The 13253-nt window shown below is 38.3% G+C and overlaps 1 protein-coding gene across 19 annotated transcripts in view; it reads left to right on the top strand.

Moving 5' to 3' along the window:
* SYNE1 (spectrin repeat containing nuclear envelope protein 1) overlaps positions 1-13253 on the top strand; it is a 411505-nt gene that overhangs the window by 307993 nt on the left and 90259 nt on the right. For all 19 annotated transcript variants that reach the window (XM_032258772.1, XM_032258777.1, XM_032258767.1 and 16 more), the window contains 7 exons: positions 564-734; positions 3275-3408; positions 4318-4522; positions 6447-6629; positions 7246-7392; positions 10295-10449; positions 12629-12776. In XM_032258772.1, the coding sequence (XP_032114663.1) occupies positions 564-734; positions 3275-3408; positions 4318-4522; positions 6447-6629; positions 7246-7392; positions 10295-10449; positions 12629-12776 (1143 nt within the window). The remainder of the gene's footprint in view (positions 1-563; positions 735-3274; positions 3409-4317; positions 4523-6446; positions 6630-7245; positions 7393-10294; positions 10450-12628; positions 12777-13253) is intronic.

Raw genomic sequence — 13253 nt, forward strand, 5'->3', positions numbered from 1 at the left:
GTGTGTGTGTGCGCGTGCATGCACGCATATGCACACACGTGTGAGATAGATATGGGTGTTGATATAGATATAGATAAATTTCAGTTTCTAGGACCTGATTACCTGGAATCAAATTGAGATCTCTCACGTTCTAACAGTATAATCTTGGGTAATTTTCATTACCTCTTAGTGTCTCAGTTTCCTCATCTATAAAATGGGGATAATGATTATACCTATCTCATAAGTTCCTTATGAGGATTAAATGAGTTAATGCATATGAAACACTCATTTAATACAATTCTTAAGCTGTTTTATTAAAAGTATCAACCTCTTGTGACTTAAAAAAAATGTATATATATATCAGTTACCCTTTTAAGTGTTTCCACTTAGAACTGAGTAGTGAAAGGCATAAATTTCGAAGTTGATATTTTACATTTTAAATCTTTTTTATTTAGTTTTAGTTTGTTTATGGTACCTGAAACCGTGATGAAGTTCTTAGATGGTAATATTTTCCCATCAATTGAATATATATTCCATCATTCTAGATATTATGAAATTATAAGCAATGTTTGTCTTTCCAAAAGGTTGGACAATTACAGATACTGTTGAAATCAGTGCTTGACCAATGGAGCAATCACAAAGCAGCTTTTGACGAAATAAACAGTTACCTCATGGAGGCCAGATATTCTCTTTCCCGATTCCGTCTGCTCACTGGCTCCTTAGAAGCTGTGCAAGTTCAGGTAGACAATCTTCAGGTGAGGAAATAATTTAACACATCCTTAATCTTCTTTGTAATTTGAGAAAACTGAAAAATGAGCGAATGGAAACAGCATCCCGAAACATTGCCATATGTTGTTTACATTTAATTATTTTTTAAGATCTTTAAAATTAATTTTATCTGCATTATTGTAACTTTAGCAAACTTGCCTGTGTGTGCCAAATTCTGGATTAGCTGGTATATAACTGAATGGTTTTCAAGATTTTGTTGTAAAAAATAATCACAATGTATTTTATGCAATGATTTTATACCCAACTCAACCTCTTTGATTCATTGTCACTGCCTTTTGTTTTCCTCTTGTCCTGCATCTCCAAACATGTTCTAAGGTATGTTCAAATGAAAACAAAGAGAAAAGTGGAAAAAGTGGTAAATGTTCAGACCATTCAGTTGCTTCCATTCAGTATACTATCAGTGGCCTATCCAGTGTGTCCACAGAATCTTCCATTGTAGCACTTACTGCTTGGTTTCCTGTGGGTCGTTTGTCATTGTGTTCATCTAGAATGATATCCCATAGCACCCTCTCCTGTCTCAGGTCACGGCCCTCAAATTGCTGCTGTCCCCACTCCTCTGTGCACTGGGCCACCCTCACCTGTCACTGCTCTTTCTTCTTGGCTAAAGAACACAGACTATGGGATGGGCAGGGCAGGCCCCTAAGGGACGAGAGGCCAACAAGAGACCAGCATGTGCCCTGCTAATATCTAGTCCACCTCCCTGGCCGGCCAATCAAAGCTTCTGTGTTGCTGACCACAGACACAGACTTTCATTCATTCGTTCATTTATTCATTCATTCATTTTTCAGACAGAGTCTCACTCTGTCACCCAGGCTAGAGTGTAATGGCGAGATCTTGACTCACTGCAACCTCTACCTCTCGTATTTAAATGATTCTCTGCCTCAGCCTCCCTAGTAGCTGGGATTACAGGTGTGTGCCACCATGCCCGGCTAATTTTTGTATTTTTAGCAGAGATGGGGTTTCACCATCTTGGCCACGTGGGTCTTGAACTCCTGACCTCATGATCCACCCACCTCGGCCTCTCAAAGCACAGGCATGAGCCAACGTGCCTGGCTGACTTTCTTAAGGAAATATCTTTTTTACAGGGGGGTGAGAAAGAGGAAGGACACAATTTCTCTATATAATTCCTTAACTCTTGAATTGTTACAGATACTAAGGATGACTAAAACTTCTTTTGAGGATAGTAAATTTAAAAGCCCCCCTTACAACTTTGAGGAGATTAGAAGTGCTTTTTAATTTAACATGTGTTATATTTAATACTTGCAAAAGCTGTCTTAAGACCTGAAAGGATTAAGAATCTTTTCCTTGATTATTTTCATTTGAAGGTATCAGATATTGGTGTTAAATAGTACTCAATTTTTGTAGCCTACTTCATCTGTGGAGTTTTATGAAGAACTGAGTCTATTACCTCAGCACTATTTCCAAGGAAACAACTTTCTTTCAGTTCCCTTACTGGTCCTTGGTAGAAGACTATTTAGATAGGCTTGATAGAAGATGCCAAACCTGTCTGATAGATATTCTTTACTTTAAGCAGTCTTGACATATACAATGTATTCAATGCATTATTATTAATTATAGTCTCCATTCTGCACAGTGGATCACTAAAGCTTATCCCCCCTGTCTAACTGAAACTGTGTACCTTTTGATCAACGTCTTTCTTTTCCCCATCTAATCCCTTATCTCATGCTCTGAAAACTACCATTCTACTCTCTACTTCTATGAGTTCAACTTTGCTAGACAAAAATGGATAAGTATGTGAGGTAATGATATGTTAATTAACTTAATTCATTTCACAATGTAAACATATATCAAAACATTACATCATACCCTACAAGTACATACAATTATTATTTGTCCATTAAAAATCTTTTGTTTTTAATTAAAACTAATTCTAGACAAGGAAGAGCACTCAGAGATAAAACTTGGCAAAACTGTGCCTTGTTAGAGTCTTCATCATTGGGAGTTTGTGGTAGAAGCACTCTATTTTATTTCATACTAGGTGTTACATGCTAGGGTATTACATACTAGTATTACATACTAGGCTATTACATACCTAGTATCACATACTAGGTATGTAATAAAATAGATCTGGCTTTGGCTTTGAATATCAGAGTATCAAAGAGATCCACAGTTTGGCAGATAGCGCATTACATACGCCATTGCTGTGGCTTCCTACCAGATGATGGACAAGGGCACCCTACGCGAGCTTTTCCAGCAGAATCCAAATGCCAGTAGAAGAAGGCTTCATTGCTAAGAACCTCTTCTGATAGCCAAAATAACAAAATCCTAAAAAAGAGAATAAATGATGATTTAAAGAAAGCTGTAAAGCACTGGTGCTAAGTCATGCCTGGTCTGTGTGTGTGTGTGTGTGTGTGTATATATATATATATATATATATATATATATATGTACATATTTAGGAAATCATATACACATTCATTTTAAACTTGCTTATTACAATCAGATCTCTCATGTCTTTGTCTTTTGTGGGTCTCTTTTTGGGCAGAATCTTCAAGATGATCTAGAGAAACAGGAGACGAGCTTACAGAAATTCGGCTCTATCACCAACCAACTATTAAAAGAGTGTCAGCCACCTGTGACGGAAACTCTTACCAATACACTGAAAGAAGTCACCATGAGGTATGGTGTGTGTTAACTTCACCCAACTATTTATATCACAGCCTTCTTATTAATAGTGATATAAATAAAACTTAGTGACATTTTGAATTTGAGCTACATAGGTTCTATTCCTTTAAAGTTTATGTTCACAACATGAATTTAAGGATAAATAAATGTAGTCAAGAGATTTAGAAAGAATTAGAACTGCTGTTCTTTTTTTTTTTTTTGTAAGTAGTTTCAAAATACAATTTTTTATATACTTTAAGTTCTGGGGTACATGTGCAGATCTTTCAGGACTGTTACATAGGTATACACATGCCATGGTGGTTTGCTGCCTCCATCCCCTCTTCACCTACATTAGGCATTTCTCCTAATGTTATCCCTCCCCAACCTCCCCACCCCCTCCTATCACTCCTTTAGCCCCCTCACCCAAAAACAGACCCCAGTGTGTGATGTTCCCCTCCCTGTGTCCATGTGTTCTCATTGTTCAACTCCCATTTATGAGTTTCCAGGTTCATCCACATCCCTGCAAAGGACATGAACTCATCCTTTTTTATGGCTGCATAGTATTCCATGATGTATATGTGCCACATTTTCTTTAACCAGTCTACCATTGACTGGCATTTGGGTTGGTTCCAAGTAAACAGTGCTACCATGAACATACATGTGCATGTGTCATTATAATAGAACTATTTGTGATCATTCCTGTTTCTGCTTTCCATCCTGTCCTTTGATGGCAAACCCAGAGATTGCCATCATCCTCATTACCTACCTTGAAACTGTGACTATGAAACATTCATTTTTATTATGATAACTAGAAATGAATACGTCTATGTTCACATGAACTAGGATCATGAAAAATAAAATAGTAAATATCAACATTTGGTGAGAGGTGGTCATCTGCTTATGAGTGTTGGTTATTATCTCCAGATGGAATAACTTGCTGGAGGAGATTGCTGAGCAGCTATACTCCAGCAAGGCCCTACTTCAGCTTTGGCAAAGATACAAGGACTACTCCAAACAGTGCTCTTCAACGGTTCAGCAGCAGGAGGACAGAACCAATGAGCTCTTGAAGGCAGCCACGAACAAGGACATCGCCGATGATGAGGTTGCTACATGGATTCAAGATTGCAACGTACGTTCAGGAGCTATCTCGTTTTCCCGACGTGCCCTTCTTAGACTGCCAAAGTTTAGCTTTTGGTCTGTGTAAGCTTTGGTATGTCTCTCTATGTGAGACAGTCATCCAAAAATAATTGCCTTGGCATCAAAGAGCCTGCCTGATTTTCAGAACACAGGTGCACATGCATCAGATTAAGAGGTTTCTTCCCATTGTTCATTTTTTAAAATGAGTAGTTTTCCCATTTCTCCTAGTGGAATTTAGGCATTGTGAAAGTTCTAGGGGATGGTCAATTTAAGACATAATCATATGGGGAATAATGTTCTATGTGTTGTCCATTTACATTCATTATCTCCTATGTAAGCATCTGCACGATAGTTTTATCTAAGATATTAATGGAAGAAAGAAGTCTTTCTCTGCTGATTTACTGGTATACTTCTTTTTATACCTTTTTAATAATTCTGTTTTTCACTATAGCTGCCAATAACCTACTCAAGGGTTTAAGAAACAGCTCTTCTCTTGTTTCAACCATTAGATGGCTCTTACTATTTGTCCTTATTTGTCTTTATTTTTATGAGCTTGTTATAAGGATCTTTTTATAAACTTTTCCAAATCAGTTGATTAGAATTAGGCAAGCTTACAAAAACTTTGTAAATAAAAGTTTGATCTATTCTAATACCTTCAACCTGAACAATCACTTTAAAGCTAGAGATGGATTTTTTGTTGCTTTTTGTTGTTGTTGTTGTTGAGACAAGAGTCTGGCCCTGTTGCCCAGGCTGGAGTGCAATGGGGTGATCTTGGCTCACTGCAACCCCCACCTCCTGCATTCAAGTGATTCTCAGGCCTCAGCCTCCTGGGTAGCTGGGATTAGAGGCACCTGCCACCATGCCTGGTTAATTTTTTATTTTTAGCAGAGATGGGATTTCACCATATTGGTCAGGCTGATCTCGAACTCCTGACCTCATGATCCACCTCCCAAAGTGCTGGGATTACAGGCATGAGCCACTGTGCCTGACTGAGATGGATATTTTAAAATAAAGATAATATGGTGCTTTTTTCATCCACATAATTTATATATACAAGAGTTGTCATTTTCAATACTCCCGAACTGAAATACACCTTGTCTGTTATCTGTATCAAGCTTAGGAGCCCTATGTTTTCCTTTCTCTCACAGAAGTCTTTGTCGAGGTGTAGCAGGACTGGGTGGGCACCAGCAACAGGTAGAAGAAGCAGTCACCTGTTATCTTTTAATGATAGGATAGAAAGCAGAAATAGGGAATTTCCAATGGCTTGTGTTTTTTAACCTGTAAGAGGGTTCCACAAAGTGGAGGCTAAGAGATGCCTTGGAAAAGAATGGGAATACAGACTACTCTTACCCCCTGCTCCCCAAAATCATCACTGGGTTCTGTATCCTACTGAGATAGGAGGTTGTTGTAGTTGCAATAATGTGACCACACATATGGAAGATACCACTGACAAATTCCTGGTGTGCATAATAATAATAGAAAAAGGAAAAATAAAACATTTTGTTTTCAATTTGATATAAATTACATAAAGAGGTAGGAAAAAAAGTGCCAAAATATTTCCAGTTATTGGCTTTACTCTTGGATCGTGTTTTTTTTTACTTGTTTATGCATGTTTTTCTGCATTTCCCCAAGGTCCTATAATGAGCCTACATAGCTTTTACTAACAGAAGACTAATCATATATATAGCTATATGTTATATGTATATAATATATATTTGAAATATTAATATGCATATATAGCCTTTTTAAAAATTGGATTCAATACTTGATCATTTTTCCGCAGGTGAACGTTATGTAGCATAATAATTTGATCAGCAGGAATTGTGTATTTCTAGATGTGTAGCCCTTTGTCGACTGCTGTTTATGATAAGGAGTGTAAATGTGCTTCACAGTGGGCTTATTTTCACCTTTTATAGGACCTCCTCAAAGGACTAGGCACAGTTAAAGATTCCCTCTTCGTTCTGCATGAGCTGGGAGAGCAACTCAAGCAGCAAGTGGATGCTTCAGCGGCATCAGCCATTCAATCGGACCAACTCTCTTTGAGTCAACACTTGTGTGCCCTAGAGCAGGCTCTCTGCAAACAACAGACCTCGTTACAGGTACAGAGCTCCTATTCAGTATCTTCTATAAATTGGGTGTTCTCTAATATCTGGGTGCAAACACAGGAAAAGAATTCCTTGTCGTTGCAGCAATGCCTCATTCAAGACTAAAATAATAAGTAAACAAGCTTATTCTGATGGGGTGATGAAGGTGGAAGTTTTACACTGTTCTCTACAAAGTAATTTTAAAATCAATTTAAGATGCAAGCCCCTGAACCAATGCCTACCTCTGTGGTCTGTTAGACTAATAAGCACTAAGCAACTTTAATATGAATATTCATGTTTTTATAACTTAGACTTTGACAAGAATCAGAAGATTTTTTTAGATCCATTGTTTGATCATATATTTAAAGGATAATTTTACTTGTTATTGACTAATGGTGCATAGAAATAATTCTAGTTTTTAGAAAAATTACATAAAGAAGATTTAAATTGTTAAAGCCTGGGATTACAGGCATTATTTTTAGGAATGATGTCTTGAAAATGGCAATTTGATACAAGAATATGAAAAATAATTTTAACATTCACTTGCCCTTTTAGTAGACTTTATTCAAATATTGATTTTTTTTTTAACTAAAATACCAATTTCTTAATTTCTTTTGTGAAAAAAAAAAAGGCTGGAGTTCTTGATTATGAAACCTTTGCCAAGAGTTTAGAAGCTTTGGAGGCCTGGATAGTGGAAGCTGAAGAAATACTACAAGGGCAGGACCCTAGCCACTCATCTGACCTCTCTACCATCCAGGAAAGGATGGAAGAACTTAAGGTAAGTGTATTTAAATCTCAGTCCCAGATTTTTTACCATCTGTCTTCAAAATCTCTTTTTTTTTTTTTGAGATGGAGTCTCATTCTGTTTCCCAGGCTGGAGTGCAGTGACGCAATCTTGGCTCACTGCAACCTCCGCTTTCTGGGTTCAAGCGATTCTCCTGCCTCAGCTTCCCAAGTACCTGGGATTATAGATGCATGCCACCATGCCTGGCTAATTTTTGTATTTTTAGGAGAGATGAGTTTTCACCATGTTGGCCAGGCTGGTCTTGAACTGATCACCTGACCTCAGGTGATTTACCTGCCTTGGCCTCCCAAAATACTGGGATTATAGGCATGAGCAACCACACCCAGCCCTATTTTCAAAATTTAAGAGAAACTCAAAACTGATGTAGATCCACTCTTTCTTTCGAGTGAGCTCCCAGTGAGACTTTCTCTGGCAAACAGTGGACTGTGTGCTGGCTGTGTTCACAGGCTGATTTCCCAGCTCACTCCTGGAAACCACCTCACTCCTCCTTCTTTCCACTGCTGGTCCCTCACCATGTTCCTGTGACCAGTCCATCACCTCCCTATTAACTTTTGAACCTCTCATCTCTGTTTCTAACATCTACTCCTAGCTCAAGCTACTCCTATCTCTCTGGGACACTACAGTGGCCTCCCACACATCCATATCAACCCACCCAACCTCCCCTCCCCCGGCTGTCAGAATGATTTCTTTCTTTTTTTTAGAGTTTTACTTAATTAGCTTGATTTAATCATTCTACATTATATGAAAACATCATATACTCCATAAATATATATGATTATAATTTGTTCATCAAAAGTAATTTAATAATTTTTAAAAATAAAAAACAAAGGGTTTTACTTAATTGTGAATGTTTTTTTTTTTTTTTTGAGACAGAGTCTTGCTCTGTTGCCCAGGCTGGAGTGCAGTGACATGATCTCATCTCACTGCAACCTCTGCCTCCCAGTTTGAAGCAATTCTCCTGCCTCTGCCTCCCGAGTAGCTGGGACTACAGGCGCCCACCACCACGCCCAGCTAATTTTTGTGTTTTCAGTAGAGATGAGGTTTCACTATATTGGCCAAGCTGATCTCGAACTCCTGACCTTGTGATCCACCTGCCTTGGCCTCCCAAAGTGCTGGGATTACAGGCATAAACCACCACACCGGCCAGTTGTGAATGATTTTAAATGTTCAATAAAGTAAGAAAAATAATACAACAGACGTGAACATTTTATCATATTATTCCCTTGGTTAAAATCTTCAAGGGTTCCTGCTGCTCTTAGGGAAAAGACCATGTGGCTTATCAGGGCAGCATGCTGTCCTTACCTTTCCTGAGGATCTCATTCTGTTGCACCGCTGCCCATCTCCCCCTCCAGCCACTCGGGTGCCACCGTGCTTCCCAATGTCTGTACATGAGACATTTTCTCTCTCTGGATTTTTTTCTTGTCCTCATCAGCTTATTCCTCATTTAAAAAAGTAAAGTCCTGGTCATTTTGTTCAATGTCACTCTCTTAGGAAAGTCTCCACTGTCTGTCCAGGGCCAGGCTCCCCAGTGACACATTTTCAGAGCACTCTATGGTTTTTCTTCTATCGTGTCATTTAATTACATTCCTGTGAGTAGGGGACTGTTGTCACACTTGTGACTACTGGAATGGTATCTTACTCCCTGAAAGTGCCATGAGGGGAAGGACTGTGTCATGTCAATTTTGTTCATTGCTGATGTCTACCCATGGACAATATGCCATTTTTAGTTATATTTTAGTTTCAATACTTGAGATTTATTCTTTCTTCAGAAAGCATGATCTTTTGCAGAGCATGCAAAGAGAAGACACACACATAGCCAAAGATGGCCTCACATTTTCTCCTTCCTGTAATCAATTTCCTAGATGGAGATAAGAATGCCCATGAGAAAACCAGAACCAATAACTTGGTCCTGTGTTTGAAGGGAGGGGAGAGATCTGAAAGAATAGATTGCTGTTTTGGTTGAGCCTCACCCTCACCAGTTCTGGGGTGGGGCGTGAGGGACCTAAAACTACTCTTAAGGCAAAGTGTGGTCACGTCAGAGCTCAAGTGAAATTGTATTTCCTTTGGCAGGAACCCAACAAGGTTTGTTTACCCTGTTCTTCCATGTACTAGCTGGGTGGCCTGGAGAAATTTACTTAGTTTCTGTGCCTCCCTTTCCTCCCTTGTGAAGAGGGAAGAGCAGCATGACTTATGTGATTGTTTTGTGGGTAAAATGAGTTATTGCTTGCAAAGCTCTTAACAATGCTTGATTCATAGTAAATGCTCAATAAATGTTAGCTATCACTGTTATAACTTTTATTTGTTGTGAATAATAAAGGAGGATATTAGCATGAACAAATTAAACATAAATGGTAAGAAGTAAGGCCTTTTATTTATCAGCATAATTTTCATCCTTTGTCAGTCCTATCAAGAATTACACATGAGTAAATAAACCAAATAAGTAATATAACGTATGTAATGTAATTACATATGAGTAAATAAATCAAGTAAATAGTATATATAATATAATACATGTAAATATACATAATAAAAATCGAGTAATATATGTAAATCAACTAAATAATACGCTTGTGTGTATAATCCATACAAGTAAATAATGTAACGTGTCAAGGAAAAATATAATGCATGTAAATAGTCAATAAAGGATAATGAGTAGCTTCAGTAGCAATAGCAGCAGCAGTAGTTCAGACTGAATAGGAGATTTGCCTTTTCGCTCTTTGTACCTGTAGATATCGTAAGTATGTGGCCTCGAAATGCAGAGGCCACTAGACCAAAGACCAGCTTCTTCCTGAAATCAGAAATTCACTGTGCACTTTGAAAAAGCTTTTCCTTTTTTGACCATGGTGCTAAGCCTACTTTTAAATCCTGCTTCTAGGGACTGATGTTAAAATTCAGCAGCATGGCTCCAGATTTAGACCGTCTAAATGAGCTTGGATATAGGTTACCCTTGAATGATAAGGAAATCAAAAGGATGCAGAATCTGAACCGCCATTGGTCTCTGATCTCCTCTCAGACGACAGAAAGATTCAGGTAGAGTAAACAAGAGATGTCTTCGTTGTTCCAATTGTCTTAGTCTGGTTTGTGCTGCTATATCAAAATACCACAGAATGCGTAATTTATAAAGAACAGAAATGTATAACAGGCGCACAATTCTGGATACTGGGAAGTCCACAGTCAAGGTGCTAGCAGATTCAGTTGTCTGGTGAGGGATGCTCTCTGCTTTCAAGATGGCACCTTTCTGCTACCTTCAGGAGTGGAGGGGTACACACAGTGGAAGGTAGAAGGGCAACAGTACTGAATGCTGTGTGAATCCTTTTTTTGTTTTGTTTTGTTATACTTTAAGTTCTGGGGTACATGTGCAGATCTTGTAGGATTGTTGAATAGGTATACACATGCCATGGTGGTTTGCTGCATCCATCCCCCTGTCACTCACATTAGATATTTCTCCTAATGTTATCCCTCCCCATTCCCCCCCACCTCTTGTTATCCCTCCCCTAGCTCCCCCACCCCACAACAGGCCACAGTGTGTGATGTTCCCCTTTTTGTGTCCATGTGTTCTGATTGTTCAACACCTACTTATGAGGATAAGCTGTGTTTGGTTTTCTGTTCTTGTGTCAGTTTGCTAGAATGATGGTTTCCAGCTTCATCCATGTCCCTGCAAAGGACATGAACTCATCCTTTTTTATGACTACATAGTATTCCATGGTGTATATGTGCCGCATTTTCTTTATCCGGTCCATCATTGATGGGCATTTGGGTTGGTTCCAAGTCTTTGCTATTATAAACAGTGCCGAAATGAACATTTGTGTGCATGTGTCTTTATAATAGAACAATTTATAATCCTTTGGGTATATACCTAGTAATGGGATTGCTGGGGCAATTGGTATTTCTGTATCTAATTAAACTTAAGAGTTTCTGCACAGCAAAATAACCAATCATTAGAGTGAACCGGCAACCAACAGAATGTGAAAAAATGTTCGCAATCTACCCATCTGACAAAGGACTAACAACCAGAATCTACAAAGAACTTAAACAAATTTACAAGAAGAAAACAACCCCATCAAAAAGTGGGCAAAGGATATGAACAGACACTTCTCAAAAGAAGAAATGTATACAGCCAACAAACATGTGAAAAATGCTCATCATCACTGGTCATTAGAGAAATGCAAATCAAAACCACATTGAAATACCATCTCATGCCAGTTAGAATGGCAATCATTAAAAAATCTGGAGGCAACAGATGCTGGAGAGGATGTGGAGAGATAGGAACACTTTTACACTGTTGGTGGGAGTGTAAATTAGTTCAGCCATTGTGAAAGACAGTGTGGTGATTCCTCAAGGATCGTGAATCCTCTTTTATAAGACCCTTAATCCCAGTCACAAAGGCAGGGTCCTCCTGGCCTAATCACCTTGTAAAGCCTCCACCTCACAATGCTACCAACACTCACCATTACGTTTCAACATCTGAATTCTGGAAGGGACGCATTCAAGCCGTAGCACCAGTGTATCAATAGAATATAAGTGCATGATTTGTGTATATATATAAATTCTGATCTTTCCCATAGCACTGACAAAATTTGAACTAAAAGTGGTAAATTCAAATTGTAATTTCTCATGTTTAATGTAATAAATAGTGCTTTAATCAGAAAACTCTTTTAAGTAAGAACATCTAAGAATATATTAAAGGATACAAATAACTTTTATCATTTTTAAAAAGGTACATTTTGAACTTTCACATTTTTTCAATTTTCTTTCTTTTTTTTTTTTAAGATGGAGTTTCACTCTTGTCACTCAGGCTGAAGTACAAAGGTGCAGTCTCACCTCACTGCAACCTCTGTCTCCCGGGTTCAGGCGATTCTCGTGTCTCAGCTCCCCTAACTAGCTGGGATTACAGGCACACACCATCACACCTGGCTAATTTTTGTATTTTTAGTAGAGATGGGGTTTCACCATTTGACCAGGCTGGTCTCAAACTCCTGACCTCAGGTGATCTGCCAACCTTGGCCTCTCAAAGTGCTGGGATTACAGGCATGAACCACTGCACCTGGCCTCTTTTGTCTTTTTTAAAAGAATTTTACTGCCTAACATGAAAGCTTTTTGGTGGCCCAGTTAGAATTGAGCACAGAGATTATTTAATCTAGTTTTATATACTAGAAATATGAGAATAAGCCGCAAAATAACCACTGTTCCTTGACCTTTGTTCTTTTAGCAAGTTACAGTCATTTTTGCTACAACATCAGACTTTCTTGGAAAAATGTGAAACATGGATGGAATTCCTACTTCAAACAGAACAAAAGTTAGCAGTAGAGATTTCAGGAAATTATCAGCATCTTTTGGAACAGCAGAGAGCACATGAGGTAAGTTATGTCAGTAGATTTGGGGGTAATAAGAAATTTTTAGGCTTTTGGAAGATGCTACAAAATGCTATGTGAAAGAATTAAAATCAGGCCCTTTGCACTGAGTATCCAAATGCATGCATCATTTTGCCTTATTTCTTAAGCTTGAGGTTTTGATAACTCAATTATGACAATGTGGTCCTCTTGGCTGCTCCGTGGCTGGTTATAAGCACATGTCAACCTTCAGTTCCTCGTAATGTATAACGCCAAAATTGTGATTAAAGTCTCCTTACTTGAAGCAGGCAAAGTTAGTGGAAAGCATATAGATAGGCAGTTTTCAAATTGGGTTAGAGACAACTTCAAATTGGGTTAGAGCAATTGTGAAGGTCAATTGCTTAAGAGACTATGCTTTGATCAAAAGTCTTTAAAATTTTTGTGTTCTTCAAAAAGCATATGTAAATTTTATACCAGGAATTCAAGCTATCATATGTTTCCAGG

The sequence above is a fragment of the Sapajus apella genome, unplaced genomic scaffold (assembly GCF_009761245.1).
Source record: "Sapajus apella isolate SASKATOON/1434 unplaced genomic scaffold, GSC_monkey_1.0 scaffold105, whole genome shotgun sequence".
Taxonomy (NCBI): Eukaryota; Metazoa; Chordata; class Mammalia; order Primates; family Cebidae; genus Sapajus; species Sapajus apella.